Below are 18935 nucleotides of genomic sequence, written 5' to 3' on the forward strand. Positions count from 1 at the left end.
TAATCAGGGCTTTCTTATATGAGATTTTTTTTTTTAAAATTATTTTTATGACAAAAGATTATATAAAATAAATTCATAAATTGATATAATTTTATAAAATCTATTAAATTTATTTTATAATAAAAATAATTTTACAATTTAATATATCATATCAAATTACATCAGTTTGTGAGTTTACTTTTAAGTAATCTCTATATACCTGAAGAATTTTTTTTTTTTTTTTACATAATTCTTAGATGAGATTTGGGAAATAAAAAATTGCTTAGTCTTTTTTATTTATAAATCCACATTGTTAATATCGTAGAAATTGATTTTTTTTAAAAACAGAATTAAAAATAATATCTTTAATTATTCAGTTTTGTATATTAAAAATCCATATTAACTTATAAATAGAATTTTTCAAAAATCACTCTCACAAAAGCAAACAATCAATTCACAAACTTTTTTGGGGCCAGACATAAATACTCGGGAATTTCATATTTAAGCTTATAGACTACAGTTTGCAACCTGATTTTTGAATAACCATGGAAAGGAAGATGAACAATAGGTAAATTAAGAAACATCTCGTATTTGGGTGCTGAATTGAAGCAACACTCGTACATCTTTGAGAAATGAATTCAAAATGCATCACGTACTTGGCACAGTTAAATAATTACGTCATATGAGAAACAGAATGTACATGAAATGGCGTACTTGTCAACCAAAGATTGAATCGTGTTACAATTGCAGACTTAGCTTATCTTATTCGGGCAGAAGGGGCAGCCTAGTAACACTTGTACCCCCACCACTGCCAGTTAGGGATGCAGAGTCTGTTTCCTTTCGAGAGCTTGAACTAGATTTAGCAGACTTAGAAATGTTTTTCCCGCTCAACCTTTGCGGGAGAATCTGCAGCCTGGGATTCTGCTCTGTACCCGAGTTCTCAGCAGCAAGCTGATAGCTTTCCACCAATTCAAGCTGCCGGGCTATTATTTCGGAGCATCTAGGGAGAAGCTCCACCGGCTCTCCACCGGGAATCACAATATATTCAATTGCAAGTCGAACCTCCTATGAGAAAAGAAAGATTACATATAATAAAACAGTCATAAATGATTACATTTTTCAAATAATAAGGTTACTAACTTGCTACAAAAGTGAAAAACGGGAATTGTTGCTTGAAGTGATCATGCAAGTATCTAGACCAGTAATCATCAAAAGATATCTTATGGTTGAGCTGAACCAAATGATGGAATGAATTTATAATGCAAAATAGTTAAATGGGAAATGATTCGCACCTCCAAGGCGTCAATCTCTTCCAGCGATGGTTTTCTTTTTGGGGCATCATCTTCAATTTCAATGTTAAAAGAATTCCTCGGCAGTGGCTTTGATACTGAGCCTACTGGTTCCATTTCAAGAATCATGCGAACTGCCTTGACCAGCTGTGCCATGGTATTTGACTGCTGTAGAGAAGTTAAATGTGTGATTGGTGGAGCTTTGAAGTATATTTAATAAAAATAAAAAATAAAAAACAGTGAAGCAATAGAAGTCACCTTGATAACAAATATCGGCAACTGATGGAATTTTGCTACACCGCGGATCCATGAGTTCTGCTTCATCTCTGAACTGGATGCTAGAATTGCATCTGCTGTTCCAATGTCATCAGTTACGTCTATTTCATCTTCAAGCCCCATTACTTTTGCTACTTGTAGTAGATCGGCTTCAAGGATCTGAAGACATCCATCACAAACAAAAATATAAGGCTTTTCCCTCTGACTTAAGTATAAAATTTTAACGGCTTCTGAAATAAGGTGTAATCCTATGATTTCGAAAGAATGAATTATTTGTAAAATTTAAGTTTTCATCAAAAGTAAATTACTCTCGACAAATATTTAAAGTAAGAGAATACTTTTTTTATTGATAAGCAAAATTTTATCGAGCATAAAGTAGACAAAGGCCCGAGTATATGGGGACACATACAAGAGAGTTTAAAGTAAGAGAATACTAAACATGAATGAATAAAAACGTAAACTTGAGGAAACTACCTTGTAAGTATAGACTGACACTGGTGAGTTCCTCTTCTTCAGAAATCTACCAGTGCTTTGTTTCTTAGACTGAATAGAAGAATGGCCTAAATCATCCTCATCAGAATCAATCTCAGCGCTTATACTTTTATAATCAGCCATTGCAGATTTTTCTAGAGGGCTACTTTCAAGGATCAGAGTAGACTTCAAAGAATCAATAGCATCAACATCCATTTGACGAACCTCAAACAGAGAAGATTTTCCTATACCCAATAAAAATTCATCGTTGTCAGTTTAACTATCGACCAAAAAGTTCAATCTTCAGCCAAAAACGTGAGTATAACATTACATAAGAATCAATTCAAATATTCCATGGAACAAGGAGCACAATACCTGCTAATATGGCATCTACTGTAGCATCTAAACTGTGATGAACACGACACTCAGTTTTAGATATCATCTCAACAGCACATGTAAATGTAGGAGGCCCTTTCCTTTCAAGTATTGTCTTCTGCACTTTCCTTCTTCTCGCCTCCTCATCTCCAAGAGTTACACTCTGTTTAGATAAATAACTAATTTTGATCAATAAAATTTCCTTTCTTGGCCAAGGACTACAGTTAGTGAGATCCCCACTCAATGGAATCTTTTACGTTTAGTATGGATCCCAGTGGAATATGATATCACAGTCATCAACTTCAACTTTGCAAGATCAACAGACAATTAACCTTAAATAAGAAAAGAAAATATAAATCCATACGAGTGAATGAAGACTGAAATAGAAGGAATCACTTTGCACCTCTATGCCACCAACAAGGATCTGCAGAGAGGGATTCTTTATTATGTTGTCTATTGTCATTCCATGCGCTGTTCCAACAAGTTGAACTCCTCTTTGAGCAATAGTACTGGCTGCCAGTGCTTCAAGCTCAGTTCCAATTTCATCGATTATAATGGTTTCAGGCATATGATTTTCAACTGCTTCAATCATAACCTGAAAGGAAGCCGAACAGGAAATATAGGATCACTAAAATTAAAGTTTGTCAACGCTTTACAATTTTGGAAACAGCAAAAGCCATATGATAGGACACGATGCTTACATTATGCTGCATATGAACGTTTGGAACTTGCATCCTTCTTGCACGACCTATTCCTGTGTGCGGGACATCTCCATCACCTCCAATCTCGTTAGATGTGTCCACGATGACAACACGCTTCCTTAATTCATCTGCCAACATTCTAGCAATTTCTCTGCATAAGCAAACCCTCTTCAGATATAAAACAGATGCATTTTTATGAGGATGAAGAAAGGATCATCCAAAATTGCATACGAGAAGCTCAGGTAAAGGCAATTATTTAAGCAGTTACCAAGATGACCATCAATTCAGTAGCTTGATTTTACAAAAATGGGAAACGTGAGGACCTGATTAACGTAGTCTTGCCGACCCCAGGAGGTCCTATGACTAAGATGGAACCTCCCCCCTCAACCAAGTCTCGTACAATCTCTGCACTTCCAGATACAGCTCGACCAACCCGGCAAGTGAGGCCAATGATTTGCATTTTGCGGTTGCGAATTGCGCTTATACGATGTAAAGAGTTATTGATGCCCGAACGATTGTCGTCCGAAAAATCACCAACCTAAAAGAATCAAATAACTCCACATTAAAATCTCTAATATCCAACTAGTATACCATAATAATGTGATCTGAATATTTTTTCAATCATTGTTATCATGCAAACTTATTCCAGCATTCTTCAATAATCAGCACAGGCAAAGTTGGCCATTCAATTAAATATAGCTTATAAAAGTGCCTCAGTAATATTAAAATAGTTGAGTCGCTATCTTTCTAAACTACTCGAGTCAAACTACTTAAAGACTAGTGCAGAAGCACCCAACGAAAAGTATTAAAAATTATGCATTTTCATGCGAGAACACCAATCGCGCTCAATGTCCAGAGAAATGTTCCAAGTAAACAAGACGGATAACTTTGATCACCTTGGATATCGCGTGCCGTAAATCTTCATGCTTCACGGGCTGATCCGAGATCACCCAATCACCCGAAGGAAACCTCGCGAGAGGCTTCCTTCCCAAATCCATCACAACCTCAATCAACTGCCCGAGCTCCTCGTGCCGATACAGCTCCCTACTCATCCTCAGGGGCAGCAGTTCAAGGAACAGCTCGAGCCCCGAAGCGGCCTCCGACCTCGAAGTCGAAGCCGAATTCGGAGAAGTCGAAGCCGAATTCGGAGAAATCGACGGAGAGAACGCGTTTCCAGGAACGAAACGATCGGACGGCCTCCGGATTTCCGGGGCCGCCGATTTGGACGACGACGAGATTCCTGTACGGGGGCGACGTGTTCGACGAAATGACGAAGAGATTGTGGAAATGAAGTTGGAGTTCTTGAGGTACGTGAGGGTAGAGGTAGGGATTTGGTGTGCCGAGTGCCATGAGGAGTGCAGATCAATCAGCACGAAATGCGAATTCAAAGCTCTCATGCTTTGTGTCGTTCCCTTTTTTTCCCTTGACTCTCGTTTTTCTTTCTGGTTTTTTGGTCCGCAATAAAGAGAAGAGAGAGGATTGAGATTATGAAGAAGAAGAAGGAGAAGATTCGAAGGGATCTCCTCTGGGGTAGGAGGATAGGCGGGGGCCACGAAGAGGCCAAACAAGCAACTGCTGAAGAGTAAAGACCGTTGAAGGTAAGGACGTTGTACCACGTGGGTGCTGCGGACCACTCATGTTTCGAGAGGAAGAGTTGTGTCCGCAACTTCTCTGTCTTGGCATTTGCAAATTGCCGATATATGTTTTCTATTTTCCCTTTTTTTTTTTCCTTTTTTAACTTTAAAAAATTCTATTTGCATCCGGTAACATATACAACTCTTTCGTTAAATAAAAAAAAATATCATTTTAATAAAGAGATTATTATAATTTAAAAAAAAAATTAAAAATAAAATTAATTAAACTTATAATACAGTCTCTATTTAAAGACTATACATAACATTACCATTTAATTTTTATTATTTTATTTAAATATAAAAAAAATTATGTAATACTTACCCACTCTATTATTATAAATATTATTTATCTACAATAAAAAGCTATCCAAGACTGAGCGAAGAGAGGCATGAGGGGCACAGACCTTGAGGTCAACGGAAGAGACCTCTAGGCCTTTTCATTTTTTACATTAGATTTTTTTAATTTTTCTTTTTCAATTTTATAAGGTGATGTAACAATAATGTATATACATGAATTTCAATCTGCATTGTCGATGACATTATATTGTGAATCTCAATTAGTATACAAATGACTGTTGTTATTGTAACATGCTCGACTCAATCCAACATTAAAAGCAACTAATTTTAGCCTTTTCTTTTTACATAACTGAATCCAGGAGCATTTCTTCGTTGCATCATAGGCCGGACGTGAACTCTTTTATCTATAGAGTGATTTTACATATTCTAATAAGCAAGTCATATTTTTTTAATTCAACTATTTTAGATAACTTTTTGTTAAGCAAGATTTACCAAGTCAATGTATTTTAAGATAGACAGAATCAAAATTCCTTTAAAACCCTAATCCAAACTTTAACATCTAGACGTATAGAGTAGGGTTGAGCACCGACTGTTTCGGAGTCGAAAGGCCCAACTTCCGACTTCGGCTCTGACTTTGTCAGAGGTCAAATCCGACCTCCGACTCCGACTCCGACTCCGCAATGTACATAATCCGCTCCGACTCCGACTTGTCGGAGCGGAGTCCGATTTTTTCTTGCGCGAAGGAGGGGCTCTACGAGAGGGCTGCGCGAGGGAGGGGCTTCACGAGAGGGTCGCGCGAGGGAGGAGCTGCCCGAGAGGATTTGCGTGAGAGGAGGGCTGCGCAAGAGAGGGGCTCTGCGAGAGGGAGGGGCTTCGCGAGAGGGCCGTGCGAGGGAAGAGTTGCGCAACAGGATCTGCGTGAGAGGAGGGCTGCGCGAGAGAGAGGGTTGCACGAGTTTGAACTATGAAGATGATTCAAGATTCATTCGGGAACTGTGAACCCGCACCTGACCTAAGTAGTTCAGTATCCCAGGTCCCCAACGGACCGTATTATCAATTATGTATTGTATAATAGTATAGTTACTAATTAATATGAATCTATTTTATATTATATATATATATATATATGAAGATTCATAAAAAAAATATATGATATATATTATTATATGTGACTATTAAAAAAAGGGCACCAAATATTAGTAATACACTAATATACTTGATATATATATAATATATATATATATATATATTAAATCTCTAATATCTTATACTTGATATATATATATATATTAATATATATAAATATATGTAATACACTAATAGTATTATTATATTAGTATTAGTATTAATATTAGTTATACTAGTAGTGATATTAGTTTTACTAATAGTTATACTAGTATTAGTTATTATTAATACTATATATTATACTAATAGTGATATTAATACTATATATAGTTATAGTGATTAGTATAACTATATTAGTATTAGTTATAGTCATTTAGTATAACTATAATAGTATAACTTATAGTGATGTAGTATAACTATATAATATATTAGTACAAGTTATAGTGATTTAGTATAGTTATAATACTACAAGTTATAACTATAGTCTATATTAGTATTAGAATTAGTTATAGTGATTAGAATAACTATATATTAGTATTTGTTATAGTGATTTTAATTTAGTATAACTATATAATTAATCATAGTATTAGTATAAACATTATACTGACTATATCACTGATTGTATTAGTACACCAATGTCTAATACTAGTATATCACTATAGTTAATAGTATCATATAGTAATATAGCATTAGTAATTGATACTACAGTAATTTATATAGTAATTTATATATAGGCTTAAAGTGGTTTACTAATTTATATATAGTAATTAATACTATTAGTAATTTATATGAATAATACTTTAATTACACATTAGTATTATATGTTATCATAAATTTATAGATTAGTGTTTATACATTAGTATTACAATATTACATGTCGATGTTATTATTCATCTTAGTGTTTATAGTATATTATATATACATTAGTATTATATGCTATTATATTTATACATTAGTAATTTAGTGTTATATGGTAGTAAAATTGTAAATTTGTAATAGTATGATATTTACATATAGTCATATATTAAACTATTATTAGTCAATTTAGTCTATATATTATATTATAAATATATTATTTAACTAGTATATTATTGAGTTTAACTAACTATATAAGATATAGTTGTATAAATTTAAATAATTAATATATAGAAAACACATCTTTTTATAAAATATGTATAAAATCAGAGGCGGAAGCAGAGTCGGAGGGCCACGTCAGAGGCGGAGGGTCGGAGTCAGATCGGTGCGGAGTCGGATTTTTGCTCAGCCCTAGTGTAGAGTGAAATATAGATAGAAGTTTTCACAATATTCGTTACCACCCATATGCATCAAATTCTTATAAAAAATATAGGCTTTATGGGCATATTTCTCACCCACTTTATAGCTCATAACTCCGATAAGAAATTTTAAATGATCTAAATCCGATGAATGGTATCCATTGCTAACACTTCTTAGCGGCTAGAAAGGATATTTTGTGAACAGTGACTCACAACGTACATAGTGGAAAGGCATGTCAACTACTTGATAGCATCGTTAAGGAAATTATGCAACTAGAGCAGATCTGCCAAGTCTGTACAAAACAGCTCGCCCTTTGCATAATGCACTTGATCATTTACAATCAGGAGCTGGTCAGCACCAAACTCCAACAGACTTAAAAGGCTGTAAAAATATGCTTAACTGTGATAGAAAACATTAGTTAGATTTCTTATATAACTCCTATTCCCACCCCATCAATCTATTTCTGACACCCTCCTCGAGCTTTTTCCTGGGCAAGGAACAACCATCCCCTTCGTCAAGAAGAATTCTATAAACTTCCCACTCCCGACCGCTAATCATGTGTCTCCCTATCTCCACCTGTGAGAAGAACAAGGCGAAAAATGGAATTCAGCATCACATTTTGTATTTTTTAGGATATCGTACCCTATGAAACAGTATAAGAATGGGTTAGAGCTAGTACCGAAAAGATGCTTGTGTTGAGCATCTCGAGAGCAAGAGTGACATCATAAAATACAAGTGGACGACCCCTGCCAGACAATTCTACAGGGTTAGCTACCACCAGCTCGGTGTCAGGGCCCCGGCTCACCACAGACACTCTAAGAGGACGCAAGAGCTCCATTCTTAGGCGAGAGCACAATGAATTTTGCTTGTTGGGATCAATAATCTTTTTCTCGTCTGCTTGCCTTACGAATAATTCTACTTCACAACTTCGTTTTGAGTTTGCAAAGAATCGTCCATAAGAAACCTGGCACAAATTTTACATTAAATCCTCATTCGAATTATATGAGAATTGAGAAATAACAAAAGTTCCTAAGTTGTTCCTTCCGGGTTGTCCCACCAATAAAAAAAAAAATGCTTCACAAAGCACAAAGAACATAAATGATATAAAGTTCTTCATAGTATTTGCTTCTAATTTACCTGAATGTTGTAATCCTTTAGGGTTCTCATGATATCATAAACAAGACCTTTGTGATCCTGACAGTGGATTTGAACAAGTGTGTGGGAGGGACTGAGGGTGTTATCCATTGTCACAGATATAGGGTTGGCGGCAATAGATCCACTTGAGCGTCCGTTGGGAAGCTCTAAACTGAACATATCCCCAGTGATTGCAGAGGGAAGAAATGGAGAACCCTGTGAGCATGCCGTAACTTCTGGGCCAACTAATTCAATCTCGCAACTCATAATGGTATCCCTTAATGCAACTCTCAAATGATGGATTGTTTCCTCCTGCCTCTTTTTGGTATGAAGAAGTTCCCTGATGAAAAAGAACAATCGGATAAACTACTTTCAAGGAAAAAAAAGGCATAAATGTTTTGAATAAAAACCTCCTACTCTCACAGACAATAATCAATGCCTCACAGAGAGAGACACACATCAGTTGCTGCCACATACAGAGACTTATACCCAGATTCTGCATATCACTTGAAACCAGCACAGGCACCTTCTCTCTAAAATAAAAATGTTCGTGGAATTTTCAAAAAACATGGAAGAACTGAAAAGAAACTAAAGGATTATCCAGTTAAAAAAGGCTACCGACCATAGAGCTCCATCAGTATGAACCATAATTAGCCAAAAATCAATTTTTGACCTATTTATAAAAGAAAATTTTACTAAATATAAATGTCATTAGTACGGAAAAACATGGATTCTTTTCGATTTTCAAATAGCATGGGTCAATACCTGTGAATTCATACCAGTCAAATCAATAGGGTTTTAAGTAATGAAATATGAGAGAACGAATTAAACTTCTTCTATACAAATTTCTGCTATCCAAAGGAAAGATTATTCGCAGAAATCGCAGGACAGTATCAAGTGTGTCAGATATGACGGTGCTATAGAAGCAAGCACAAGAATATGGAATCTCCGAACATGGTTGTCAAAAGTTTAAAAAAATATATAAAAAAAAAAAGGTAAAAAAAAAATATATATATATGTATATATTGCAAGATGCAAAATGGAGAAGCAATGCAGATGGAAGCAGAAATACAAATGGAGGTAATGGGAAAAATTGAAGGAGAGATGCAGCATCATCATTAAGGCAAAAGCAAGGATGACAAACCTGGTATCTGTCACAAAAAAGAGGTCCATAACTCTCCCATCCGGAGTAGTGGATACCTTCACTCTCTTTATAGTTAGTTCCAGTTCGCAGAGAACCTCAGTTACATCTATAGAGGAAAGGTATAAAAAGTTCAAAGTCAAACAGGGGAAGGAAAGGATCTATTTTTTTCTTCTTCAGAATGAAAACAAAAAGCAGACATTTTTCCCTTTATGCTAATTTTAATGTTAAAGTAACAAGTGATGCACTACATACTAATAATTTTATTTACCTTCAAATCCTACCACTTTTGTTTCCCTAACGTAATTTCTATTAATCCAAACAAGTGAGCAGGTAAATTTAACAACGATTTTTCTCCATTTCCTCCTGCAGTTTTCCAAACCCAAACCAAACGAATTCCGGCAATTTCATTCAATTAATGCCTATGTAGCGCTATACATATCAACAAGTTTAGACAATGATGAAGCCATCACTTTTGTTTATCATTGCAAAAAAAAAAAAACATCCCTCTTAAGCAATGATCATCACCATTAATTTTTTCAATTAATTCAATATGTGCTACATATCCTTTTTCCAATGGGGAGTTTCAAAGCAGGCACTAAAGTTTCCACAATAACAAACATACCATGCAATAGACCCTTCCTATCATAGCAACACCAGAATTTCAAGAGGAACACGTCTGGTTGCTTGGGTTGCTGGTTTTCCGGCCGGAAATAGGATATCCCTGATGTCGACAAATATGAAGGACACACCTCCAACAGTCTCTTCTTCAACAAGGCCCACCTTGTTGTTGGTCTCCCCATCACCCAGAACACAATGTAGCACCATTTTCCATCCGTCGAAGCATCTTCTCCGCAACAACAGCAAGCAAAAATAGATGCACAATCACCAATATATTCGTCGACAAAATTAAAGAAGACATTTAGAAATCGAAACGACTTTTAGAATCTAATATCCAAAGAGAACGCGCGGACAATTACACTTTTTGTTGAATTGTTCCACCTCGAATCTTAGATTTCAACCCGGGATCTCAAGGAAAATAACAAAAAATAAATAAAGAAGAAGAATCACAATCGCCCATCGACGCTTGTCGAGAAAATCAGAACCCAGAGCAGAATTTCGAGGAAGACGGTAGGGAAAAAACGATTAAATCACGATGATCCGTCATTTATTTGGCTACAGATCACACACACACACACACACACAGCCTATAACCCTTACCTCCTCGAGAAATGCTAAGGCCGAAAAGCAATATAATCCTACACAAATCACACCCCAATCCAGTCTTGTCCGGACAATTCACAGTAATGACAGTGGGATCTCCCGCCTTCTCCGCCGGCCTAATCTCCACCACGTCCTCGTACAGAACGCCCATTCCAACTCCTCCTCCTCCGATTTCGCTTTATTCCTTTCTCTTCCTGCCCTCGATTCCTTTAGTCTTATTTCGATTCAGACCCAGGTGGGGCTGTTGTTAACCCTCTCTCTCACTTTCGGATATTGTTGTAGATTCCGCCAAGAGAGGCCCGAGGAAACAAGGAAACAAAAAGACAAACACGGAAACGCCAGAACAGATTAGAGGGTTTTGCCCCACCCGTTTTATTGGTGCTTTTTTCCTCTATCTTTTTCGTTCTCTTTTCCTTTTTCCGGTATTTCGAGAATTTCTCGGGTTACCTTTTCGCTGAAGGAGGAGATTATGGGAATTGAAAGTCCTGACACTGTGATCTGGTGGATTCGATATTAAGTTATGAGAAATACTTTACCATAAATGAATTATATAAAAAAAAATTATAAATTGATATATTATGATTCAGTATTAGATTGTAAAATTAATTTTAATATAAAATAGATTTAACAAATCGTAAAGACATATCAAATTATAAATTTATTGTTATGTAATTTCTTTATATGTATAACAATTCTTTTAAGTTATTAAATGTGATCGATGAGCTTTTTGTTTTGAACGTTGGTGAAATTGGATTCGAGTCATTGGCCCAAAAAGTAAGATTCCGTTTGTTTTCAAATTGAAATAAAAATTTAAAATTGTATAAAATATTATTAAAATATATTTTTTTAATATTATTTTTAAAAAAATTTAAAAAATTAAATTTTTTATTTTATTTTATGTAAACATTTAAAAAAATTATAATAATAGATGAAATGAGATGAAAATGATTGTAAAAACAAACGAGACCTTAATTAAAAATATATATTAGTTATAAATATATTTATTGTCACACTAGATACATCATTTATAAGAAATTATCCCATAGTAAATATAATAAATTTTTATACATCATTTATAAATATATTTACAAATGGATTTATAAATAATAAAAGGAATTATTCAAATGCTTATGTTGGAAAGGATCGTTTGCATAATGATTCTTCTATAATTATTTGATGATCCTTTATATATATATATATATATATATATATATATATACACACTAAAAAACGGTTTCGGGTGTGTTAGTTCTAGGATACACTTGATATAATGATTTAAATAATAAAAATAAAATAAAAAAGTCAATAGTTTTTTTGTCTATGAAAATAAAATATAAGGTTAAAGAAAGACAAAAAATAAAGATTAAAAAAAATCTAAACTTCAACAAAGTATGAACATTGGTCTACATCCATATTGGATTATCTATTTACTCTTTATATAATAACAAAATTGTATTAATTAAACAATTGTATTAATTTTAATTTTTATCATATTTTATAGTTCTACTAATTAAAATATTAATAATAATTATATTATCTTAATAGTCTTTTGATAAAACATAATCCTTCATTAAATTCTACAAATGAGCTACACATCAAATGGTCAAGAATCTTAAGAATTTTTTGATAAAATATGATCATTCATTAAATTATACAAGAGAGCTATACGTCAAATGATTAAGGGTTTTAAGGGCCTTTCGATAAACAATACTTAACGGACTTAACGGAAAAATAAAAAAAGTTAACGAAAAAAAAATAAAAATTATTATTCACAACTAAATAGCTACTTATTATAACAAAGTATATATATATATATATATATATATATAATTTCATTGAAAACTGGTCCTGGTCATGCGTTTATGCAAAAAAAAATCGACTGTGATATAATGTTGGAAACTCTTGCTGATCTGTTTCCTATTCTGTATACCAATTTCGGCCCAAATGATGTCTTTATTTTTTTTCCTAGTTTGCAGAAATAGAAAGAAATATCGAAAATCATGACATGTTGTCTTTTGTACAACATTGGTCACAACATTTTATCCCCTATTCCTAAAAGAGATCATGTCCCCTTGTAGGCTATTGTTTCTGTTTGAGATATGAAACAAGCTGTCAAATCAATTATATTTAAATATTCAAGCTTTCATTATGGGATTGAGAATTTTAATCGAACTATTTTGACAACAATATCATCAAACAGGATTTATTTTAATAATGAGATGAGATGAAATGATTTTAAATTAATTAAATAAAATATTATTATTATTTTAAAATTTTAAAAAATTAAATTATTTATTATATTTTATATAATAATTTAATAAAATTATAATAATAAAATGAAATATTGACAGAATTGAAAGTTTGGAAAGACATTAAAGGCAACAAAATAGGATTGGTACGTAAATTAAAAATAAAAAAATGCAAAATACGACTAAGTAATTATATCGCCTTGGAGCAGATAGTGACATTATTTACTGTGGAAGTGGAGCCCAAGGGCCGAAGATATTTTTTGTAGCTGAATGGTAGTTTTCGTTCGCGTGTTTATTCAAATCGATAGTGACATTGATCTTACAAAAATCAACATTGATAAGTCATGTTTGGATTATCTTGATCAAGCTCTCGAAATTTTGTGGAGTTTGATCATCATCATCATAGTAGAAGAAGTCGGTGTAATCCGAGTATGCAAAAGAAAAACGCGTGTCGGAAAACGAAGATAACAGCTCACATAAAGCACGTGTTCGCGTCCGCATTCTGCTCGCTATGGCCAAGACACAACTGACAATTCAACTAACCCCAAAATTCAACTAACCGGTTCCATCATCCAGTTTACACTCGCAAAAAAGCTAATACCTACAATTCAACTAACCCCAAAATATCACGAAATAAACGTTTCCGGATAATATGGAAGATGATAAATTGTGTATCTTATCCATTAATTATTCTACCACTTCTCTGTTCCAAACTTTTGCCCCACGTTTGCTCGACAAAAGTATCGGCTGTGCTGCTCCATATTGTTTAAGCGTGTACTGTCAGTCAAATAAGTACATCAGTTATTATGATAATACTTTGTTATTATTTATTATTTTTTTATTATTTTTCATTATCATATAATATTTTTTTACTTTTTTTCATAATTATTCTCAACACTTCTTACTACCCAAACCTATAATTACATATGATAATATTTTAATTCACCCATAAGTGAGATCAGGTGTTGTTTATTTTTACAAATGAGATGAGTTGAGATTAAAGTTAAAAGTTGAATAAAATATTATTTTTATTTTTATTTTAAAATTTAAAAAAATTAAATTATTTATTTTATTTTATATAAAAATTTAAAAAAAAATTATAATAATTAAACGAAAAAAATTACGAAAATTTGTGAAAATAAATAATGCCTAACATACGACATACACATACCTACCATCGGTTAATATATAAATTTAGGATAAATATAAATTAGAGTTATTATGGGATATAAGAGATCTACTTTCCAGGAAAGAACCAGATTTTGTAAGCCGTGGTTTTGATGCATATTCATGTCCGACAAATAAATGAAAACAAAAATATTGAGCGAGTTTTTCTACAACTCAGTGAATTTAATTTATAATGAAAAGTCGATATAATTTTAAAAAAATTATAATAATTTTTTAGTATAGTTGATGTGGACAGATTCTACCTAATATATTGAGTAAATAAAAAATAAGACTTTAAATAAATTTTACATACGATCTTGTCCCACCTCTTGACTATAGCTTAGATTTTTTTATTTTTTAAATTCTAATCACGCTGTTATAACATTTATATATATTATATATAAATATAGAAAGCAAAAATGATAGGGGGTGATATTAATTTTAATCAAAGATGAGGGGCATTTGTATATGCTGGCCAGAAACTTCCAGGAAATGTGATAAAGTATTTGAAGCCATAAAACAGCATCATCCATGACATCAGAACCCACCCAGATATATAAATTTATTAATTCCTTAATCATTAAGTAAAATTAAAAAATTAAAAAAATTAAATATAAAATAAATAGTAAATAGATAGTAGTAGGATAATAATCTTATCATTATTCTTACATCTTACTCTTCGAAGTTTTACTTAATTTATAATGTGCTTCCGAAAGTAAAAATTGCATCAAAGTAAATCCTTGAACTTTCAAAACTACCAAATCTCTCCCTTCCATCTACATCATTGTCAAATCTAATGAAAATTCACTGTAAAAATATAATTTTTATTTAATTTATTAACATTAACCATATAAAATATTAATTTAATATATGCTATCAATTAATAATAAATCATTAATCATTAACCATATATAAAATTATTTTATACCTAAGTTACAAGTAAGTATAAATAATTTATATATACAATGAAATTATTTGATATTCATTAACCATATATTAATTAATAAAAAAATTATTTAATAATTTATTATTTATTATTAATTGATAACATATATTATTTTATATTTTATATGGTCAATGATAATAAATTAGATGAAAATTACATTTTTACAGTTAATGTTATATAAATGAGCAGCATGTGCAGTGAATTTCTGTTCGATTTAACGATGCTGGTAGACGGAATGGGGGATTGAGAAATTATGAAAGCTTTAGGGTCCACTTTGATGCAATTATTAATTTCGGATGCACATTGTGAATTGAGTAAAAGTTCGATAGGGCAAAGTATAATTAACCCATGAATTTTTCATCTTATTTTTTAAATAATATTATTAAAATTCATTTTTTGTTTTGTTTTATATACTTACTTTTACAATATACTATACCTCAATTTATCTATTTTTTCTTTATATCATTTAAATATTATATTTTTTAAATTATTTTATTCATTTCAAATAAAATAAAAAGTAGAAAATAAATATATAAATGAATAAAAAGTAAAAAGTAGAGAGATAAATGAATTAAATATTTATAAAAGTGTGAATAGATGGAGAGAAAATGGTACTATGGCAAACCATATATTACCTATAAAATACATAATCCATTGGATGGGCTATGTTGAACTATTTTCTTCAAATTTTACAAAAATATGGGTTTTACATAACCTATTGAGAATGCCTTCAATGACCTATGGATATTATAAAAAATGTAAATTATTTAAAGAAATGTTCATAAAATGACTTACATTCGATTACGTAAAAGAACATGTAAAATACAAATTACTATAATAATCACTACATATAATGGGTACTATTCATCCTTCAAACAATTTTTAAATTATTTATACTTCATATATTCTTTCATTTCCTTTTACTTTTAAATTTCAATACAAATTATTTTTATTGTTCATCATTTTAAACACCTCAGTTTTATTTTTTTCTAAAAAATATATTGGAAATATTATTTATCCAATTTTTTTCACATTTTGATTTTATTTTTATTTTTATTTTTTATTTTGCTTATATATTTTTATTTTGTGTGTATAAGACTGAATTATATTAAATTGTATATAATAATATGTTGCAAGTAAAAAAATATATGGATATTACAAATTTATTGATAGAAAATAAATGTTTAAAAAGAATAAGAAATATTATTTAAATGATACGGAAAAAAAAATAGATAAACTGATATATGATATATTGTAAAAGTCAGTATATAAAATATAAAAAGTGAAGCTTAGTAATATATTTTAAAGGACAAGATTAAGTTATTGAAGATACTCAGGAAATCACCTCAACGGCTACCAAGCCTTACATGGAAACCCAGCCAAACACAGACTCAAGTCATCCAACGGCTACAAAGTCATACATGGAAACAAAGATACCCAACGGCTTAAATACAAATATGGAAACAAAGGGCTGAATCTCATATATTTTCCAATTATTCCTCAATTGTAATGTTAAACTATAATTTCTATTTTTCAATTCACACATATGTACGGTAATATATATATATATATATATATATATAGTGAAAGGCTATCCAATATGCACTCACGCTTTGTGAGATATTGTGTCAACCAGCTTGTGTTTAATTGTCTTTACGGTATATAGAGCCTTTTGAGAGCAAGAGAATCTTACTCCCTTGGCAGCCTTTTCCCTCTCAGTGACCAATTTTGTCACTCTACGTTTGAACCTAGGAAATTATCCCTTATGGAGAGAAACATCAAGGTTATAGTGACAAATATCAAAGTTGTAAATGCTATCATCCTACATTTCATTGAACATTCATTTCTCGATTTGTTATTTTTTACGAGTCCTCATTTCCTTATAAACAACCTGGAAATCTTCACCTCACCTCCCCTGTTGATCAAATTTTATCTACCTTTATTGACTGGCGTTCCACTAACAATTTACCTTCTAATCCTTTTGATGGTTCCAGTGTTTCCTCTATGCAAGCACCTCCTTCACCGCCTATCCCACACTACATGAGATTGACCACATTCCTTTGCCACATTTGCCACTTATGCAAGAATCACCCCTTATTCAAACAACCAACCCTACTCCACCAAATAATGATCCACCCACCTCACCAACTCATCATCACACCATGGTAACTCGATCTCAACTTGGGATCTGCAAACCTAATCATAAGTATGCTCACTATCATTCCCTAATCAAGCTCTCCAAGGAACCCAAGACAATTTGCTCCGCTCTTAATCATGCAGGTTGGACCAAAGCAATGCAAGAAGAATTCAAGCTCTTCGTGAGAACAAAATATGGACACTTGTACCTCATCAACCTCAAATGGATGTTATTGGATGCAAGTGGGTATTCAAAACAAAAATCAAGGCAGCTACCCTAGATCGACTTAAAGCTCGTCTTGTTGCCAAGGGATTCCATCAAATTGATGGTGTCAACTACACAGAGACTTTCTCTCCAGTCATAAAACCATGCACCATACAGATCGTCCTTAATCTTGCTCTTGTCCATAATTGGAACATTCGCCAACTCTAGGGTGGCAATATATGACACGACCCGTTAACCCAATACGAACACATCACGATAAAAACGGGTCAGGGTTTAGCCTTAACAGGTTGGGGTCAAAACGGGTTGACCCATTAAAACACGATTGCTTAACGGGTCAGGTTAACCCGTTATGACCCATTATAATCCGTTATGACCCGTTAAAAAAATTATATTTACCTTTATACCCTTAGACCTAAAGGGTAATGAAAACGCTTCACTTCCTTCTTTAAGTTCTAAATTTGTTTAGATTTGTGTTTTTAATTTTTTATTACATTTGAGATTGTAATATTAATATATTTACATTGTATGTTTTGTTTATTATATTTGAGATGTAATTTTAATAATGAATATTATTACAAATTGTGTGGATCATATTTGTTTGGATTGTAATTTTAGACTTGTAGTTAGTTTTTTATTTTTTATAGATATTATTTATATTTACATATTTATATAAAATCAATTAAGTCAAACGGGTAACGTCGTGTTGTGTCGTGTCGTATCGTGTCTGTTCAACCCATTAACGTAAACGGGTTGAAACGGAACGGATCGTGTCGTGTCATGTCATGTCAATTTATTTCTTATTCATTAACGGGTCATAACGGGTCTTGTCGTGTCAACTTGTTATCTTACCGTGTCGTGTTCGGGTTTGAAATTTTGACACAAAATTCTTAACGAGTCGTGTTCGTGTTGACTCATTAAGTGTAATATATATACCTTGACACGACACGAACACGACCCGTTAATAAGATTTGACACCCCTAGCCAACTCGATATCAAGAATGCTTTTCTCCATGGTGACCTTCAAGATGACGTATTTACGGAACAACCTCCAGGTTTTATCCATCAAACTATTTCCTCTCATGTGTGCAAACTAAATAAAGCATTATATGGGTTAAAACAAACACTTCGTGCTTGGTTTGATAAATTTAGTAATTTTTTAACTACCTATGGTTTTACTTGTAGTTTCGTTGACCCTTCACTATTTATTTATAATTCCTCTATAAGTATCATTTATTTATTACTTTATGTTGATGATATAATTCTCACGGATTCCAACCCCACACACCTCAC

At 32.4% G+C, this 18935-nt stretch overlaps 2 protein-coding genes across 3 annotated transcripts; both read right to left on the bottom strand.

Moving 5' to 3' along the window:
- Positions 1–532: 532 nt before the first annotated feature.
- On the bottom strand, positions 533–4764 carry LOC108983460 (protein SEEDLING PLASTID DEVELOPMENT 1). 2 transcript variants are annotated; one of them, XM_018955094.2, is made up of 9 exons: positions 3988–4764; positions 3415–3629; positions 3092–3242; positions 2794–2985; positions 2391–2553; positions 2019–2260; positions 1527–1703; positions 1272–1436; positions 533–1044 (listed from the first exon to the last, which is right to left on the bottom strand). In XM_018955094.2, exons 1-9 carry the CDS (start codon positions 4486–4488, stop codon positions 742–744), a joined length of 2109 nt encoding a protein of 702 aa, XP_018810639.1. In that variant the 5' UTR covers positions 4489–4764; the 3' UTR covers positions 533–741. The 2 variants fall into 2 exon arrangements, with proteins under 2 accessions (XP_018810639.1, XP_018810640.1); XM_018955095.2 differs by having other exon boundaries at positions 1272–1433; positions 3988–4645.
- Positions 4765–7595: 2831 nt separating this feature from the next.
- LOC108983461 (ACT domain-containing protein ACR10-like) lies at positions 7596–11405 on the bottom strand. The gene is made up of 6 exons (XM_018955096.2): positions 10919–11405; positions 10323–10544; positions 9701–9806; positions 8560–8896; positions 8102–8386; positions 7596–7998 (listed from the first exon to the last, which is right to left on the bottom strand). Exons 1-6 carry the CDS (start codon positions 11070–11072, stop codon positions 7861–7863), a joined length of 1242 nt encoding a protein of 413 aa, XP_018810641.1. The 5' UTR covers positions 11073–11405; the 3' UTR covers positions 7596–7860.
- Between the last annotated feature and the right edge of the window lie 7530 nt (positions 11406–18935).

This window comes from Juglans regia, chromosome 7 (assembly GCF_001411555.2).
Source record: "Juglans regia cultivar Chandler chromosome 7, Walnut 2.0, whole genome shotgun sequence".
NCBI classification, from domain to species: Eukaryota; Viridiplantae; Streptophyta; class Magnoliopsida; order Fagales; family Juglandaceae; genus Juglans; species Juglans regia.